Consider the following 21274-nt stretch of genomic DNA (forward strand, 5'->3'; position numbering starts at 1 on the left):
GTTTAAAGGTAAAATCATTGCCGATACAGTCACACAGGGTGGCAGCGTTCATGATTACATGATAAAGTTTATTATTCAACTTAATTACATTATACAGTAGCCTACAATAGCGTGAGTGTAGTTCACAATAGTGTGGAACATTATTGTATGGGTTCCCTCAGCGTCATTCTCTGGTGTTACGGTTTAACTGGGGCTGGGTTCTGAATAAAATGTACTACATTATGTTGGCATTCGTGTACATATGAAAATAAGTGGTATAATTAGGCCGAACGGCAGAACAAAACAAAAAACTTACCGAAGCAGGAGATTTGATCTGGTTCAAAAACAATAAGGTCAGCACAAATACACAGCATTATCAGTTTGAGCTATTAGGCGGTGATAACAGTAGTGAGCATCTTTATGTTCAAATTAGGTTTCTTTATTCCGTGTGAAATGGCGCACATTATCAAGCAATGTTAATGCCATGTTAACTTTTGCATTATGTTCACAATATAATGGTCTTGTATGAAATCATATGACATTGTATGAAATCTGAATGTTTTTTTCTCGTCAAAAAGCTGCTCCCAAATATTATGTGGCATTATAAAATCAATCAGTAATTGAATGAACAACAAACTGCCAATTAGAGCCTGACCGATATGGGATTTTTGAGACTGATACTGATTTAAGAGGGGAAAAATTCACCGATTACCTATATGGTGGCCAATATAGTTAATTTTTGAGCTGAAATGAAAAAAGACCTTTTCTATGTGGATTTTTCACCGATTTTGCACCGATATGACTATGCAAAGGTACTCAGAAGGCTGCTTTCTTAAATATTTTTATCAGAGAGTATTTGACATTATTATTATACATTGTCAACTAATTCTAGAAATGAACACTGAGAAAATAAAGAATAAATAAAATTACAATAAACAGCTTAAAAAAAACATCAGTACTGTATGTTTAGTATCAGTCAGTTGCTGACCATTTAAATAAAGAATAAATTCAAATAAAATAAATAGCTAAATAAACATCAGTACTGTATGTTTAGTATCAGTCAGTTGCTGGCTATTTAAATAAAGAATAAATAAAAATACAATAAATAGCTTTAAAAAACATCAGTACTGTATGTTTAGTATCAGTCAAATGCTGACCATTAAAATAAAGAATAAATACAAATAAAATAAAAGGCTAAATAAACATCAGTACGGTATGTTTAGTATCAGTCAAATGCTGACTATTTTAATACTGCCAGTCAATTAGGGGCAGATTGTAAAAAAAAGAAGCAGCATTTACACCTGCCAAGACAAGAGAAAAACAGCGGTGTTACACCGTATTCTGCTATACAAGTTCAGGGGAAACTTTCAACGGTGGAAAACCAGACTTTTAAATATAAGATTTTATAAATGCAACAACTGGAATTGTTTGGTTGAAGGGGGTACCAAACTGTGAATCCTGAACAAATCAGTTTGGTGAATACATGTTTACACATTAGCTTCCATTCAGCTGACAAGCAATGAAAGTAGCTACGTGGTTAGCTAGTTAGCTATAAGCTCGTTATCACGGAGAGTAAAAGATGGACCAGCATTGTGTCTCACCAACTAGGTAATAGCGTAGCGTGAAATCAACACTCAACAGACACAATCCACCACTGCACCATTGTCTGCTGAGCTGCAAAAAGATGCTCCGATGTTTACCTTTCAATCTGCTACATTACTTACTGCACTGACAAACTATAGTTGGCTAACTGCAAACAGACATGAGTGACACGGTAGTCAGGAACAGGGTTAATGTTATATTAGTTATATTGAAAAGGGAAAATGATGGGGTCATTGTTTTAACTTTCCAGTATGTATTTCATAAACTAGTTAGCAGCTTACCGAAAAGACACCACTCAACTCCACACCTCTTAACTCCGCCCTGTCTGCAGAGCCACCGTCAGCTCAGAGTCAGCTCTGTAAACAGTGGAGTTGGAGCACACTCTGCTGGACAAACTACGTAATGCCAACAATTCTAAAGCATTGTTTTCTGCATTATATGTTCTGAAAAAAAAATTCATATCTGAGCATATCAGTAAACATATACGCCGATACCGATATATCGGTCGGGCACTACTGCCAATGTACACCGATCAGTCACAACATTAAAACCACCTGCCTAATATCGTGAAGGTCCCCCTTGTGCCGTCAAAAAGCTCTGACCCATCAAGGCATGGACTCCACAAGACCCCTGAATTTGTCCTGTGGTATCTGGCACCAAGACATTAGTAGCAGATCCTTTAAGTCCTGTATGTTGCGAGGTGGGGCCTCCATGGATCGGACTTGTTTGTCCAGCACATCCCACAGATGCTCAATCGGATTGAGATATGTGGAATTTGGAGGCCAAGTCAACACCTTGAACCCTTTGTCATGTTCCTCAAACCATTCCTGAACAGTTTTTGCAGTGTGGCAGGGCGCATTATCCTGCTGAAAGAGGTCACTGCCATCAGGGAATACCGTTGCCATGAAGGGGTGTACGTTGTCTGCAACAATCTTTAGGTAGGTGGTACGTGTCAAAGTAACAACCACATGAATGCCAGGACCCAAGGTTTCCCAGCAGAACATTGCCCAGAGCATCACGCTGCTTCCACCGGCCTGCCTTCTTCCCATAGTGCATCCTGCTGCTGTCTCTTCCCCAGGTAAATGACACACACGCACCCGGCCGTCCACATGATCTAAAAGAAAACGTGATTCATCAGACCAGGCCACCTTCTTCCATTGCTCCATGGTCCAGTTCTGATGCTCACGTGCCCATTGTAGGCACTTTCTGCTGTTGACAGGGGTCAGCATGGGCACTCTGACCGGTCTGCGGCTACGCGGCCCCATACGCAGCAAGCTGCAATGCACTGTGTGTTCTGACACCTTTCTATCATGGCCAGCATTAAGTTTTTCATCAATTTGTGCTGCAGTAGCTCTTCTGTGGGATCGGATGAGACGGGCTAGCCTTCACTCCCCACGCGCATCAATGAGCCTTGGGTGCCCATGACCCTGTTGCCGGTTCACCGGTTGTCCTTCCTTGGACCACTTTTGGCAGGTACCAACCACTGCATACCGGAAACAACCCACAAGACCTGCCGGTTTGGAGATGCTCTAACCTAGTCATCTAGCCATCACAATTTGGCCCTTGTCAAAGTCACTCAGATCCTTACGCTTGCCCATTTTTCCTGTTTCCAACACATGAAATTCAAAAACTGACTGTTCACTTGCTGCCTAATATATCCCACCCCTTGGCAGATGCCAATGTAACGAGATAATGTTATTCATTTCACCTTTCAGTGGTTTTAATGTTGTGGCTGATCAGTGTATGTTGCTAATCTAATCGATCATGTTTGATCTTGCCTTGCACCATGTGAGTCCCCACTGCACCTTTTTCAGCTCAAACAAAAGATTTTAACACCACCTCCCCCCGTCGTGTTAAAAGGGTTCTAAAGTCCTAAATAATGCACTAAACTGATTGGACCATGGATCTGTTCTGATACCATAGTATCACCATGGTATTTTGTAGTAAAATAATTGTAACCACAAAATTAAACATGGTTACTATATTAACACACTATTACTTTAATAACACCAATAATTGTTAATGTTGTCAAATCTGTTTTCTGCCAAAAAAAAAAAACATGGTTACTACAATATTACTTAAGTAAAACTACTTTTACATGATTTTTTTATTTATAAAAAATACTAATAAAGAAAATATTAAGAGTGTAGTCAAGAAACAGAATGGGAAAAATTACACACCAAACGAAGAATCGAATCCTGGTCGTACAGACACGGCACACCGACGTTGCGCTCCACACCACTGGAGCGACATGCTCAACGCACTTTGTTGTGCATTTCTATGTTGCCAATAGACTATTGGGGTTACATCTGAAAGCAAATAGTCACTCCCAAAAATAATCAATATTGTTAAGCTTTGGGGCATCATTGGTTAATAGCACATATTAACTACTAATAAAATACTATGACAGATAATGAATAACAAAGCTCCTAACCAACAGGTTTGAACTGCATAGCTTTTCTGGTTATTACGTAAAACTATGAACGCATGTATTGAGACAAATATTATACAAATAATGCGGTCACAGTAGTAACTTTCACCCTAATTCATGTAACGGTAAATTGTGATACTTTTTCAAATATTTTAGAATATTTTATTTGATAAGTATTCTGCTCCCATAAATATTGATTCTGTTCACCTTTTCTTTCATTTTTATTGCCAGGATAATATAACATAATATAACAATGGTATACATATAAATTAATTCACATATGATAGTCCTTGTTAAAAAAAAGAAAATATGGGCTAGCCTATCGGCAAATGTAAAAAAGCATAGATTTAGAGTCTTAACAGTTTTTGGAAGTCATAATTGTTTGAATATGCGGTAGTGCCTGACCTATATATCGGTCAGCCGATATTATCGGCCGATATTAGCCTTTCACCAATATATCAGTATCGGCGTATATTTTACCTATATGCGCCGATATGTAAACTTCTTTCAGAAAATATAATGCAGAAAACAATGTTTTAGAATTGGTGTCATAACGTAGTTTGTCCAGCAGAGCGCGCTCCGACTCCATTGTTTACAGAGCTGAGCTGACGGTGGTTCTGCAGACAGTGCGGAGTTCAGTGGTGTCTTCACAGTAAGTTGTTAATTAGTTTGTGAAATACATACTGGAAAGTTGATAAACAATGACCCCATCATATTCCCTTTTCAAAATGAGTAATATAACGTTAACCTTGTCCCTGACAACCATGTCACTCATGTTTATCTCATCTGGTTGTTATGTTAGCCAGCTATAGTTTGTCAGTGCAGTCAGTAATGTAGCAGACTGAAAGGTAAACATCAGAGCATCTTTTTGCAGCTCAACAGACAACGGTGCGGTAGTGGATTGTGTCTGTTGAGTGTTGATTTCATGCTATGTTGTTACCTAGTTGGTGAGACACAATGCTGGAAAGTAAATTAAACAATGTCCATCTTTTACTCTCCATGACAACGAGCTTATAGCTAACTAACTAATCATGTAGCTACTTTCATACCATGTCAGCTGAGTGGAAGCTAATGTGTAAACATGTATTCACCAAACTCTTTTGTTCAGGATTTGCAGTTTGGTACCCCCTTCAACTGAACAATTCCAGTCATTGGATTTATAAAATTTAATATTTAAAAGTCTGGTTTTCCACTGTTGAAAGTTTCCCCTGAACTTGCATAGCAGAATATGGTGTAACACTGCTGCCGCTGAATATCTTGACTAAACAGTAATACTGATGTTTATTTAGCTATTTATTTATTCTTTATTTAAACGGTCAGCAACTGACTGACACTAAACAGTACTGATGTTTATTTAGCTATTTGTTTTATTTTCATTTATTCTTTATTTAAATGGTCAGCAATTGACTTATACTAAACATACAGTACTGATGTTTATTAAACTATTTATTGTATTTTTATTTATTTTTTAATTTCTCAGTGTTAATTCTAGAATTTGTTGACTGTATAATAATAATGTCAAATATTCTGAGTACCTTTGCATAGTCATATCGGTGCAAAATCATTGAAAAATCCACATAGAAGAGGTCTTTTATATATCGACCACCACATTGGTAAACGGTGTATTTTCCCCCTCTAAAATCAGTATCGGTCTTAAAAATCCCACATCGGTCAGGCTCTAATATGTGGTCTAATGATGCTCGCTCATAACGTCTGTGCATATGTATAAAAATACTCACAAATTTTAATTCTTTCTAATGAAATGTGAATGAATAAATGCAAACAAATAACTCCAGTGCGTGGACGTCCTCGTGAACACTAAATGCTGCAGTAAAGTTATCATGTGTCTCCATTGCAACATTTACCCAGAAAATAAATGTTGTGGTGTTTGTTGTTCTTCTTTATCCTCTTTTTTTTCTTTTTTATGGTGGTTGGCAAAACAAGCTAAACTTGCCCTTACCGCCTCCAACTGAATGGCCGTTACATTGGGAGAAATAGCTCTGAGGCATTCAGCTCTGGACTGTTGAAATTCTATGGTTTTATTGCCTCTTAGCGGTTTAGAGCTGCTAATGAGCTGCTAATGACTCATTCACACGGTGATCGCGGCGGCAGAAAGCTTATTCTGAATCGATACCCACTGTAGTACTGTGATGCAATTCCCCCCAGCGCTGCTGACAGAGAAACAGGACAGGCTTTCATTCAAAGGCAAAACCTTTTAAATGTTCGTGCAGCTTGCATTTATTAACATGAGTGTTTTGAGATATGTGGTGATATGCGGTGTATCTGACTGGGACTCGTTAGAGATGCAGTTTACATTGACTGTCCCAGACACAAACGCTATCCATCCATGATCCATCCATCCATCCATCCCTAATGTAAGTGTGTTAACTGATCTAAGCACTTATATTTGTAAATCATCATCTTGGAATAAGTCTAAAAGTCAAAAGTTATTAAAATGTAAAACATTAATATATTTTCGATACCGAGTACATGGCTTGGCATTTATTTAATTATTAAATTACAGATATAAAATACCAGTGTGAGTAATGTATTGTGAGCTTACAAAACAGTGTATAATTTATTTGTGCATTCTGTTACGAGCACTTGTATGAATCGTTGATGCTTTAAACTGCATTATTAAAATAAAACTGATTGACTGGATCAGACAGTTGTTGGGTTCACTCCCCTTTCTCCCCTCACTACGCTGCTGATCACACCCACTTTTAGTGCATCTTTTAAAAATGTGGTGAGAGCTCAACTGTGCTGAAACAGGGGTGCTGTGACCCTTTAACATCTTTCAATAAGGAATGAACTACAATCCAATGAAAATTCAAAACTATGGAAAAATACAAAATTATTGAATTAAAGTTGATGATTATTAGTATAGAAACAATATATTTTAATTTTATTGCAAAATTTTCAGATATATCAGTAGTTTGAGAGTGTAGGGAGACAAACTCGATTGCCTCAATCACAGTGATTCATGGGAGTTAGCAGTCGCTGCAGAGCTCTTTTGATGCGCTTTGCTACAATTCTCTGATTGGTGGATCTTTCTCTTCAGGATCATGGGTAATGTAGTTAAACATGATATTTAAAAAAGTTGAAATTTGTGGAATGATAGCTTAAACAGAAGCATCCACAATCGATAAACAACCTTGGAGCTCATGGTAGGTTTGTCTATAAAGGTTTATGAGTTAGTGTTAAAGATTATTTCACCCATGGAGAAAATGAATGGATGAATGAATTTTACTTCCAAAACCTGACAGTCGCGCTCTATGTAACCCAAGTAATCGAAATTCCTGTCAAAGTCACGGCTGGTTAGGACCAAAAGTCAAATCAACAAGCGATGTCTTCCATGTAAATCTATCGCATTGTGCCTCATTCGGACATGCCTCGTTCATGTGTTTACAATTGTTACACTAAAGAAAAATATATTTTAAAACGTTGTCTTTAACCAGGCTTTTCTTACTGACAGGTTCAGTCAATGGAGACATTAAACCAGATTATAAGACATCACCAAGAGCAAGAAAATCAAAATCATCATAAGAGCAAAGAGTCAGCAGTTGCCCGAAATGTGATGCTCTGTTTCTACTCTGAACTCCATGAAACAGATGTTTACAAAGCAAAGAACCACAGAAACAAACTAAGGAAGTTAGTTGTACAGCATGGTTCAACCTTTAATTTTCTCCTGTTTTTCCTATTTGCATCTTTAAAAGCACTATAAATTTATATTCATGATATCCATTATCTCATGACTTCTAGTAAGAATGGGAGGTTTTCAGAAGCTTTTATGATTTGCAGAGAATGCTACAAAGAAACTATTGCTCAAAAGAGGATGTTGCACTGTGTTGCTGGTGCATGATATAAGGGCATCCCACGTTCACTCACTGAATTCCCTTACAAAAATCAAGAGTTCTGGCAAACTTGCCGCAAATTCCCAATCATTATTTTCACATGCAAATATGCTTTGCGGTAAGCTCTTCATTGTCGCCAAAGGTTTGCTACAGGTTCACCACTACCTGTGAAGAGCTGCAAACATTTGCGGTGAATCGCAAGCTCATGTTAAATGTTAAGATAAAATAATGAGTGGGAAATTTGAGGCAAGTTTGTCAGAACTCTAGATTTTTTTGTAAGGGTTGTGTTCCTCTTGATACAAAGAACCATTTTATACCCTGAAAACTTGGCCCTGATGCTTACACATTTATGCCGGAATTGTTGCTATGCTTCTTATGAAATACTTAGTGTGAATGGAAGCATTTGAAAAGTGTCCTTTTTAATTGTCAACCTTTAGGCCCTCAGTCCTTTTAAGCTACTATGAAGCTCTGTTAGAAAATATTACATTAATAAAAAGAAGCTGAGGTGGCAAAGCTAAAAACTGCTATACAACTCTGTTGTGTTTTTATATAGCTTTTAAATGACCTCAGCTGTGTAATTTTTTTTGTTTAGAAATGGAGAGTAAGAGCAACAATTTTAGGGTTTGTTTTTAGTGTTCAAATGTGTTTGAACTGAGGAGAATCTTTTGCTGGCATAGTTTTTAGTGACCTTGGCCACGGTAGAGCTAATTTGACAAGAGCTTCCCCTGCAGGCTTGGATGATGCCTTGATTTAGGGTCTTGTTTTGGTATTCGATTGCATTTGAATGCTGTTTGAGGAGAACCTTTTGCCGGAAAGATTTTTAGAGGTAAAGCAGGTTGTAAAGACTCCCCTGCATGCTTGGATGATGACTAAATTTAGGACAACTTCATTTTGGGTCTTCATTTAGGTGTTTGTGTTTGAATACGTTTGTGTAAAATCTTTTCTTTAGCAACTGTGTTCGCAGTAGATTTGGTTATATAAAGGCTCCCCCTGCAGGCCTGGATGATGCAGTGCATGATGAGTTTCTTTAAGGGTAGATATGCCCCCCCTTTTTTCTTTTTTTCTTTTTTTTTTTTGCATTTTACCCCTCAAAGGGGTTCACATGGTAACAGAGGACCATTAAAAAGTTTGGTGCTTATCATGGCTACCATGTTATTACTGATATAATCCATATGCATCGATGGTGATATCACTGTTGTTTTCAGTTGTAAATATGTGATAGAGCATTGGAGCTAATTATTGTGTAATGGCAGATTTTATTTTTCATGCAAAGGAAGCTAGCCTTTTAGCAAAAAAAAAAAAAAACTTTAAGGAGAACACTTTAAAATTAGTGAAAATCAGCAGAAGTTTTCAACTAAGGAGAGAGACTGTTTGCTGTTTCTGAAAGTTATACGTTTATGAAACTCTGAAAAGCTGTTCCTATGTAATGAAACGAGCTGTTTTACTACACAAATTCTCTGTGGCCTTCCTCCTTTAGTTTGAGTGGTCTGTTCTCGGTTATGTATAGCTTTATGTATCTATAACTTTGATGTCCCTGCCTGTCTGTGTATATCAACATGGATGGGGCTGCTGCAGTGTATTCAGTTCACATGAAACCATACAATTCTTCTTTAAGTGTCCTTAAGATAAGAAAGGTAGAAGCTGCGGTCTATCTCAGTTAAAGCACTGTTGATGTCCCTGTTACGAGTTTATTTGCCTGTGGGTGAAGAGAGGTTACTTTTAATATTCTTTTACCCTGTTGGAATGGCCGTGCACATGTGTGCATGTTGCGATCTGTGGAAGAATTGTCTCACTGTAAGGTTTGTTGCTTAATAGCAGAAATAATACTATAGGCATGGAATCTGTGAAAATTTTCTGGCTTTAAGTTTCTTTTGAAAGCAAGTCGCAAACTGCCAATTTTTATCATTTTGTAATGCCTGTCTAAGCATTTTCACATGCATTTACACACACTTGCGTCCAATGTATTGCCATGAAAATATGTCACACTGCACCTGAAGAAGCTCGATTTACTCCAAATATTAAATATAATTTCTATTTTTTTTTTGTGTGATTTTTTTTTTTTATTTTTTTTTTACTTGAAATAATACCTGTACATGTTTGTGACAGGTTTTGTGAGATTCACCACCTTGGTCGCTCTCAATTCAGGGTTTTAAAAGTATGCTGTTTAAGCTATAAAAGGTAGTACATCAATTGTTTTGTCTAAATGCCCTTATGGATACATTTTCCATGTAATAAAAAACATAAAGATTTGGTTTAATGCAAAACTGATTCCTGAGATTCAAGTTGAATCTCAGGAATCACACCCCCCCACACACACACACACACACACATACACACATACACACATTTACAGAAGAATTGTATTGCTGTCTGATGTTCAGCAAACTAAAGACAAAAAGAAAATGTGTTGAAGATTATATAGAGTAATTCAGTACTGAATATGTCAGATTTTTTAACTATTTTTATAGAGTTGGAAAAACTTAGAGATGAACATTATTTAGAGCATATAAATATTTTCCTGTTTTTTTGTTTTATTATTTTTATACTGTGTAGGGGAAAATTTCTGCCATTTCAGGTGTTGTAAAGTGAGAATGCAAATGACAAAACTTGTAGTGGGATACTTTTTTAATTTGTAGTGGTGTGTTATTTAATTTGGGGTTAAAACAAAGTAATTTAAACAATGAAAACCTGGATTATATGTCTTTGTTTTTCATTTTGACTTGTGGAATCCCGAAGGATAAAAACGCAAAAGTGAAAATGACAAACTTTTTTTTTTCACGTAAGAGACCCCAACGGACAACTGTGGTGTTTATGATGTGGCTTTATTGTTCATTATTTTGTGTGTGTGTGTGTGTGTGTGTGTGTGTGTGTGTGTGTATACATTTATTTATATATATTAAAAATACTATAAATAGTTAAATTCACAAAATACATCAGTTTTTACAATGATATTTGGACAGTCTGATTAGCATATGCATTCAGATATTTGTGAAATTAAAAGATGCGCCAAAGCCTTTTCAAATATCACAACAGATACACAATTATTTTCAACCATGCTTGTACATAGTACATGCACTGTTACTTTTCTGAAGCTTGCCTTTGTTGAGATATATTGTTTTTTTTTTTTTTTTTTTTTGTTTTATATAGAATGTTATTAATATATGTATTTATGCAAGTCTGTGTGATGCTTTTTGAATGTTTGTCCTTCAATTAAACCTTTTGCTTAACCCCAGTGTGAGCAATTTTGTTTATTTGTTCATAATACAGAAATGCACCACCGGTGAAACTACATTTTCTAAAAGACAGCACACTGCGAACTGCACATGGGAAAGAATAAATGCAATTTGAAAGAATGCAAATAAAATAGCGTATAATAAAAATGTTACATTAAACTACGAAAAAAAAAAAAGACTTTTTCACTATTTACACAAATGGTTCCAAGCATTTAAAACCTGTTGCACAGTGTTGAAGTCACTGGTTGATGGTCCTGTCCCACTAGTTAAACTTTATCATGGCAGGATTTTATATACGGTGTTTTACAGCCAGGTTTGAGTTTGCTGGGGTTTCTCCAAACACATTGTTTATGAGGTGTGCACCAGTTCTAAAACCCCATAGGTAACACTTTAAAACAAGGTTCCATTTGTTAACATAAACAACATTAGTTAACATGAACTAACAATGAACCATAATTTTACAGCATTTGTTAATCTTGGTTAATGTTGATTTCATTATATAGTAACACATTTTTTAAATCTGTATATGTTAGTTTTAGTGCACTGTGAACTAACATGAACAATTGTATTTTTATTAAGATTAATAAATGCTGTAAAAAATATATTGTTCATTGTTAGTTCATATTACTGAATGGAGACTTACTGTAAAGTGTTACTACATAATTTCAACCAGTCATATTTCGTTGTTTTAAAAGAGGGATCAAATGACTCCCTATTTCCACTTGAATTATTTAGGATACATAAAATCTGGGCTCAGTTTTATTATTATGGTAATGATTAAGAAAATGCATGTTCCAGCCAATTTTACATATTAATAGCAGAATTCAATCACCCATATTTTGTTTATGGGTTTGTCTTATTTTAAAGCTGAAGTTTGTCATTTCTGCGCCACCAAATAGAATTGCAAAATAAATGTTTGTTTTCAGAAAGCTTTCTTAATTTAGCTTTCCCCATCTTCTGTTGATTGAATGAACAGATAGTCCCCTCAACAGTGACTGCCCACTTTTTCAGCAGTCTGGGTTCCTTAAGTATTTTTCCCATTCATTTCTTCCATAGACTTTCATGAAATCCTCCATTAAAGAGTTGTAAAGCATGAACCAAACCATCCAGCTCCGAGGTGAATCACATCACAGACTTTGAAGGAAAATCGGACATAAAGACAAAGGTACATTGCTGTGTACTCACCATCTTTTAAAACAATGAAGTTGAAATAACGCAGACACATGGCTTTAACGTAAACATATACTATCGATGAACAGCCTCGTAGCTTGAGGTAGGTATATCTTTAAAGTTTTGTAAGTTATCGTTGAAAAAAATTAATCCATGGGATAAATTAATGGGATTTTTACTTTCGGAACCAGACTGTAAGGACGGGTCACTCAAAACAAACAGACATTTTTATAGTGCCACAGAAACACACTGTTTACAGTTTTTGAGAAAATTAACCTACAAATGGTTTACTTACAGTTGTCTCTGTATTAAGCTGGGCTAGGAGAAACTATTTTAACACAGAAAAAGTCACACTTCAGCTTTAATGATTAGGGTAGCACTTTAATCCATGTGCGACCTTTGGGACCTTTTTGTCTTTTTCATTTTTTTCAATCATTTTGGCTGGTTAATGCCAATGACATAAATTTTGCCAAAGGTGTGTATTTTTGGGGGATTTTGGATATTTCAACCTCAGTTTCTATAATACACAAAATAGTTACACTCAGGACCTTCAGGACAAAAATGTCCCCATTGAAACCCATTAAAGCATAAAACCCAGTGCCATTAAAGCATAAAATCATGAATTCTAATGATATTATGCTTTCATTCTGGAGCCTTGGCTACAAAATTTTAATTTTTTATATTTTCCACCAGTTGGCGCCATTTTTCTCATGTTTAGCCTATGGAGCAAATACATGCTTTTTTCCTATTTTTTGTTTGCTGTATTATAGAGCACTGCAGGCCAGTTGAATAAATTATGCAGATAAAATTGTGTGGGTGTGTTGGTATGGATGTCAGAGTGTGTTTTGTATGTGTTTATTGAGAAATGTGTGTGTTTGTGTAAAAAACAACAGGGGCATTATGTAAACAAACTGGCATTTAAAGGATTAAAATCCTGAAAATGAAGGTTCTGAGTGTTTTTTTTTTTTTCCAAGTCTGACACTGCATAAAAAATAATAATGCATCAAAATCAGTGTTGTTGCTAATCATTGACATATCCCAGACTGTGATAATCCAAATAATAATAATAATACTAAATAAATAAATAAATAAAATAAAAAATCCCCTTAGCATTTAGTATATGAAAAAAATTATAAAATATATATATATATATATATATATATATATATATATATATATATATATATATATATATATATATATAAAATATTTTTTATTTGTATTTTTTTTTTAAATAAAAAACAACAGTGGCATTATTAAACAAACTGGCATTTAAAGGGTTAAAATCCTGAAAATGAATGAATATTTGGTAGTTATGATCAGGACTGATGTTGGTTAAAAAATTAACTCATTGAAAGTGGAAAATAATATTAATATACAATATTATTATGGCAGTTTTTTTTTTTTACCTTTTTAACCTTTTTTTATTGATGCACAAGGGTTAACACATACCTCAGGTCTTTCGTGACTCTGGACCTCATTCCACCCCCTGTACATTATCCATTGTTTTTTTTTTTGTTATTCCCACACCTCAGCCTTTTTCTTAAGAATTATTGAAGCCGTAGAGTGCCAATTAAAAAAGAATGAAGAAATAAATTATTAGTCTATTCATTTGAAAATAAACATGTGAATAAGTGTACCAATTTGTAAATGAACAAATAAATAGACACATTTATATTTATTTCATTCGTGTTTAAAAATGTAATTATATTCAACAATAAAACTGTCCTTAACAAATCATTTATTTAATACATGTTTAAACTGCAATTGAAGGGTTAGTTCACCCAAAATTCTCTCATCATTTACTTGTATCATTTGGAGTTCTCGTCACCATGCACTTATTGTAAGGTCCTACAGAGCTGAAATATTCTACTAAACATCTTTGTTTGTATTCAACAGAAGAAAGTCAAACACATCTGGGATGGCATGAGGTTGATTAAATGATGAGGGCATTTTTATTTTTGGTTGAACTGACCCTTTAACATGCTCTAAATTTACAAGTTTCAATCAAAGTAAAAATTACTTGTATAAATATTTACAGGCACATTAATAAATTATGTAACATAATTAATTATAAAGAATAATAGTTTAATAATTATTACACCGTTGATAATTAAAAATGTAATTATATTATTAATAATTATTTGTCTGGTAAGTAGTCTGGTAAATAAATTATTAAAATGATGTCTTTGTATTATTTTTCTCTTCTGTCTTAGATGAATGATATACTCTAGCCTCTAAAATAATATTTTCAAATGTCTTAATCTCACTTATTATTTGAAAAACTGTATATTTTAATTGATTGTTATAACTATTATTAATATTAATGTATTATTCTTACTATTAATATTGTTTATGTTTAATTCTTTTGATAAATAAATAAACCCAGCCCTCTCACTGTATCTGGCTTCATGTAGGCATATGTTGCTTACTAATAACTGTTTCACATGAGTTTAACGCTGATGTTCCTCCAGGGCACCTTTTTCTTCCTTTTTCTGCCATACACACACATATGGTAGAAGTAGTTAGAGTTGTATGGGTAGTATGCCATTTCGAGCTCAGCCATAGCCTACATTTATACACAATAAAGTATCAGAATCAGAATGAGCTTTATTGCCAAATTTGCTTACACACACAAGGAATTTGTCTTGGTGACAGAAGCTTCCAGTGCAAAGACAATACCAAAAATATGCATATACAACATATACATACAAACATATATTATGATATAAATATATCTATTAATTCAAAGGATTTCTGAAATACAAATTGAAATCTGCCCCAGCAATCCTTATAAAACTGTCTCTTTTATTCTGTAAACATCCATACTGTGAAGAGAGGACAATAGACCTTTTTCACGGACTGTGATGACGCGTTTCCGCCTTATTTAGCAGCGTAAACCTAGCAAACTTTCTCATATTAGCCATTTTTTAAATATTGAATGTCGATTTATAACATTATGCTTTGTGTTATATTACCGTGGAATTAGTTTTGTGAGTGGGGTTTCTATTACAGCTGCTGAGAGTGACAGTACATTTGTCATCTCCCTCTTTACTGTCTTAATCCATCACTCTCTATTTTTTTCCTCTTCTGGAAAGTCACTGAAAAGTAATAGTGGATTTTTTCGCTTGCTGTTGGAGCAAATGGGTAAGTGAAAATCATATTTGCTGTGATCTCCCATTCAACGCTGTCGAAGTTTATCCTGCAAACTTTGAATTCCTCATTGAAAAGGTCTGCGTTCCATTTCAATTTTTTATCCCCTTCCCTCGCAAACTTCCCTCGTCTCATGGACTCGGATGTACGTCACTGCTTACGTTGTGTGAGTGCCCACCACTGGCGGAAGACGTGCAATGGATTTAACTGGAACACCCTTAACCCTTGATCACTTGGAGCTAGGGTTGCCAACCGTCCGGTAAAATACGGGATCGTCCTGTATTTAAAGATGAAATGATGCGTCCTGTGTCTAATCAGTACGGGATGCGATTTGTCCCGTATTTAAGATGGTCAGATAGCGTCACGGTGAAATCGTACCAGATCGCCAATTTAACATTGATTTAAGTTGGAACTTTTGTCTACGGTGGGTAAGGGACCGTCTTATTACAATAAAACTGTGGAGTTTTTTCTAAATAAATGTTCAATGTATGAATACAATCACTGAGTCTTAAAGAGAAGTAGTACAGGTGAAGAAAATAAATAAATAAAAATATTATAAAGTATTTTATAAGTATACCTAAAACTTCACTCTTAAAATCATCATTTAATAACACTGAATTGTTTACAATCCACACTGTAAAAAGTATTATGTGATAACTACTTAAAAAAAGTATGGTAACAATGTTACACATAATATTAAGAAATTTTCAATTTAAAATGAAATCTCCTTAATGAAATCATGTGAAGTCACTCAAATTAGATAGTATTTAATCCTTGTTTTTTAAAATAAAATTTCCTTAAATAAATCATGTGAAATCATCCAAATTAGTTAGTAATTAAGCCTTGTTTTTTTTTATGAAATCACATTAATTAAATCTAACATGCTTTATTCTTCTAATGATATTAAGCTAATTTAGTCATTTTTTATAAGCTTACACATTATAAAAGTGCCATTTTACCACCTTAAAACACTATAAACAATTTTACATTATGCATTTTTTTTAATGCTTTATCCATTTATATTTTAAATATTATTCCCACTCAAAGTATTTATGTATGAATTTATATATATAGGCCATCAATAACTTGTACAAACACCTAACAAGATATAAAACCCAAACACACACACAACCTTACGGTTAAGTGCTGAATTTATTCTATCAAACAGTGAGCAGTGTACATTACACTAAAACTGTTTGATAAAAAAAAAGGAAAAGAAATACATAGTTTAATTAAAATACACAAATAAATGCACCATTTCATGAAAAAAAAAAAAAATTAAGGTAAAGTTTACAAAGGTCAACTTACTGTCAAATTTGTGCTGTAGTCAAAGTTTTATTATGACAAGCCTCCTCAAAAAAAGGAATTCGGCCAAAAATGAAAAATCTCTCACCATTGACTCACCCTCATGAAATCAGATGTGTATGACTGTCTTTCTTCTGCAGAATACAAAAAAGATTTTAAGAAAATCTTAGCTCTGTAGGTCCTTACAGTGCAAATGATAGGTGCCCAAAACTGAGGATTTTAAAAGCACAAAGACAGCCTAAAATGAATCCATATAACTCTAGTAGTTTAATTCATGTCTTAAGTAATCCAATGAGTCTGGGGTGAGAAAATACCAAAATATAACTCCTTTTTATATGAATTATGACATCAGCAGTCTCCTTGGCGATCATGAACAAGGAGTTTTATTTTAGTCTGTTCTTACCCAAAACTGATAAGATAGCTATTAGATTTTTAATGAATTTATCATATTTAAAAGGTATTAAAATACTAGAGTGTAATGTTCAGAAAATCTTATGGATTACTTTTATGATGTTTTTGTGCTTTGAACCTTGCATGATTTATTTGCATTGTATGGACCTACAGAGGTGAGATCTGTGATTTGTATGTGTTCTGCAGAAGAAAGAAATTCATACACGTCTGGGAAGGCACATGTGTGAATAAATTATGAGAGAATTTTCATTTTTGGGGGAACTATTCCTTTAGGCTATAAAACATATCCTAAAAGAACTTTTCAAAAAGAATACATCCATGATATAAAGCTGCTAGACATTAAAGACAAGGTCAAATCTCAAAGCTTTAAATGTTTTCCAAAAACAAAAATGCCAACCCGATCTCATGAAAGTTCGTACATAATTTACGAGTTGGCTGTTTCCTATGGTTTCGAACAATGTTGTTTGCATAAACTCGTATGATTTCATCACGTGCAAATTCACAGATGTGTAATGCGGAAGTAAGCGTGAGTTAAGGACATGCTTATTAATATTATGCCTTTACCCAAACCCCTTATCTAAACTTAATCAATCAGTAGAGAGTGTAAACATGATAGGAAGCTGTTGTGTGACAGAAGCAAGTGTCTCGTATTAGATGGAAATGATGTCCAGCAACGTCATTGGCTTTAGTGAAAGTCATAGGAATTCAAATGTGCAGTCACACGATATCATACGAATTAGCCAAATTTAGAAAAGTTCTATGAATCCTGACAGTTTCGCCGTGAGAGTGTGTTGAAAATGCCATACATGACACTTGGCTAACTGGACTGGACTATACCCACACTTGCTGTTAAAATAACATTCTCCAAGAACATGTCTCTAAACAGAGTTGTTTTTGTGGGAAAAAACTATTCTGGAATAAAACTTGGTAAACAAATTGTCTTGCAAAACCAATGACAGTTATGCTTGCTATAAGCTTGTATTAATGTTGAACTTTAAGAACAATCCCTCTATTCAGTGCATTCTGGACCAAAACCTGGTCCAGAAAAACAAAGAAAAGGCTTTGCTTGCAAAACTCTATAAAATAAGTTTGTATTTAAGTGCTTGCATTTTGGTGGATAACTTGCATACATCCAGTTCTAATAAGATCTTCTGAAAGGCCTCAAATGTTTACCTCAGTTTTTGGGATAGCTGAGGTTTAGGGCATATGTGAGTCCCAGAAGAATCTCACAGGCTTTAGCCATATCTTTCAACCCAGTCATGACTTGGACCCCCTCCAAAATGATGCTGAAGTCCTCCTGCTCACCCCTTGTGCTGACAGTAAGTTTCATTAAGTGCTGCAAGAGATCTTACTGAACATCTGCATTAGAGCACTATAGAACACAAACACACAAGCATTTGATACTTCTCATGTTGCAAGTATTTCTAGCATGTCAGCATTTTAAAAAGTGTTGCATGTATTTTTTTCTGTTAAAATACTTGTATCTCATTTTAATATTCTGAGACAACTATTAGTAAACCATATGTTGTCTGATTTCTCTGAAAAGTGTAAACATTGTGACTCATCGACTACATTCATAAAATCCATTCTGACTTTCTGTCTGCAATGCAACTATGAGGGGGTGCACAAAATTCATCAGATAAAGTTTTGTTAAAAGTAACCAGGCTGTAACAATGAACACTAGTCAAAACTATTACTAGTGTATTGTACCTATCACATCCTTTTGTGTTTCACAGAGAGAAACTCGTCCTGGTTTAGAAAGACATGAGGCTGAGTATTTAATTTATTTTTTTAAATAGACAAAAGTACTAATGCATTGTGTGTGTGTGTGTGTGTGTGTGTGTGTGTGTGGAAAACATTATACATTTTCATAATAGTTTCAGGTACTTACATCGTACTTTTGGAAGAGATCATTCTCCTCCTCTCCAAAGTAATTTACGAAGCAACAGATTATAACCTGTCTGGTCTGGTCAATGCTTCTACCTGGGTCCTGAAAATACATTTATTTATATGTACACATTTTTTAATTTTTTACATTTATTAATTTATTTATTCATTTTTAATTTAGGTGGTTTTTCTCTTCCATAAAGCTTAATCAGCGGCCTTTTCATTTGATAGTCTTAAACAACCACTTTAGACCAGGAGTTTCAATCCTGCTCCTGGAGACCCACAGCTCTGCATATTTTGTAAGTCCCCCTTATCTGACACACCCAGATCAGGTCATGGAGCCTTTACTAACGAGCTGATGATTTCAATCAGGTGTGTTAAATAAGGGGTAAAAATGTGCAGAGTTGTGTGTCCCAAGAACATGTTTGAAAAATACTGGTTTAAGGTTTACAGACTACCGTTACCTGTTTTTTCCCTCGGGGCATAATATAGAAAATAAGACTCTAATCTTTATAGGCGCGGGAACGCACGGCCCATAAAAAGTTTGGGGAAAATACTGGACTGACTGACAGCAGCACTGATTATGAGACTAATCTCATTTTCTGTTGCAAGTTCATTTGCATAGCAAATGCAGTTCTGTAACTCCATCGGGACGGACACTGCCCGTAAAATCGGAACTGACCCGGTTTGATCAGGACGTCTGGTCACCCTAGCGTAACTTGAACAAAGTTCTCAATGTACAAAAACTGAGATAAAGCAGTTGACACTAAACAGTGACAATGTTTAGTCTGATCACGTTGGTTTTCAAACCGTTTCCGAAGCACATCTTGAATTGTTTATTTATTTATTTATTATTATTATTATTATTATTATTATTATTATTATTATTCTTTTCTTTTCGGGTTACAATTAACATGGCATAACCATCCTCTATCTAAATTACCATACGGGGCCAAATTAATATTACCCCCAAGCATAGTTTTGGCATTCTAATAGTTAGTCAATAGGTCTGCGATTCTTTTTTCTAAATAATCAAATAATAACAAATTTTCAGTTTGTACCATAAATATTAGCTACAATATATTGCCTATGTGATTCTTCTAGAATGAGTATTTGCCACTTTCCGTCATTATTACTTTCATTTTAAACGATTTTCCTCCGAAACTTCCTTTGAGAATAGCGACCCCTCCTGACCTGTTTCTACCATGACTCATCCAAATGTCCTGTCCCCACTGATTCCTCCAAAATTTGTGATCAGAACTTGAACTATGTTTCTTGCAATAAATTAAAATCAGCCCTTTTTTCTTTCCTAACATCAAGAGAAAATAATGAAAAGGTCAGGATTAGAAATAACTGGAACAACTATATACCGTACCTTGGCTTACTTAAAAAAGTAGAACATCAACTCCCGGCCATCCCTCCAAAACTTATAATCATAAACTTGATGGTATCCATTTTTTTTCTTAGATGCAGTTTTGATGTTTACAAAATACCTCTTAAATTGTCTTATTTTCACAGGCAATCCTTTTGACATGGTGTTTGATTTTTAAGCATAATTTTCAGATTATTATATCTGTTTTTGTTAATATTTCTACCCCTCCATCGAAATTTGTTTGGATAAATATATTTCCCTCTTTTGTTTGGGAAAATATTTCGGGAGTTGTTAATCGTTACTGTGGTATCCTTTAAAATGGCTCACAGAATATATCATGTGAAAGAAACACTAGAGCGTTTTCATCTGGATATAGATTACAATTGCTCTTTTTGTAATTGTGAAAAAAAAAAAAAAAAAAAACCATTGTGCATTTATTTTTTGAATGTCCCTGTTCATCTTCTTTTTGACATGAGATGTCACATTTTCTGAGTTTGAACATTACATTTTACTTAGCCCTAACTCTATCAACAGTTTTACTTCACTCGAATGAATATGACATTTCAAAAAGAAAAGTGTATGTTATTGATTTGTTTTTGTTATCCTTGAAATTTATTTTGAATCTATAACATTTTCAAAAAACAAAAAAGTCCGAAAAACTGTGTCTTTGTTAAATGTTTGTGACGCCCTTTAGTTTAGTTTTTATTTATTTTCTGATGTGTTTTAATTTGTATTTGTACTTTTTGTGTCAAATATATGAAAACTTGTTGAATTGTTTTGTATTTTTGAAATTCATTAATAAAAAAAAAAGAAAATTGTTATCTGGCCAATCAGAAACAACTTTGGGGTCGCTTGGCTCCGCCTACTTCTTTATTTT

At 34.5% G+C, this 21274-nt stretch overlaps 1 protein-coding gene across 2 annotated transcripts in view; it reads left to right on the top strand.

Annotated features, from left to right (window-relative positions):
- Positions 1 to 11098, top strand: part of LOC127419798 (translocating chain-associated membrane protein 1-like) — a 47063-nt gene extending 35965 nt beyond the window's left edge. For both annotated transcript variants that reach the window (XM_051661536.1, XM_051661538.1), the window contains exon 11: positions 7488 to 11098. In XM_051661536.1, the coding sequence (XP_051517496.1) occupies positions 7488 to 7558 (71 nt within the window). In that variant the 3' untranslated portion in view covers positions 7559 to 11098. The remainder of the gene's footprint in view (positions 1 to 7487) is intronic.
- Positions 11099 to 21274: the final 10176 nt, after the last annotated feature.

The sequence above is a fragment of the Myxocyprinus asiaticus genome, chromosome 29, assembly GCF_019703515.2.
Source record: "Myxocyprinus asiaticus isolate MX2 ecotype Aquarium Trade chromosome 29, UBuf_Myxa_2, whole genome shotgun sequence".
Taxonomy (NCBI): domain Eukaryota; kingdom Metazoa; phylum Chordata; class Actinopteri; order Cypriniformes; family Catostomidae; genus Myxocyprinus; species Myxocyprinus asiaticus.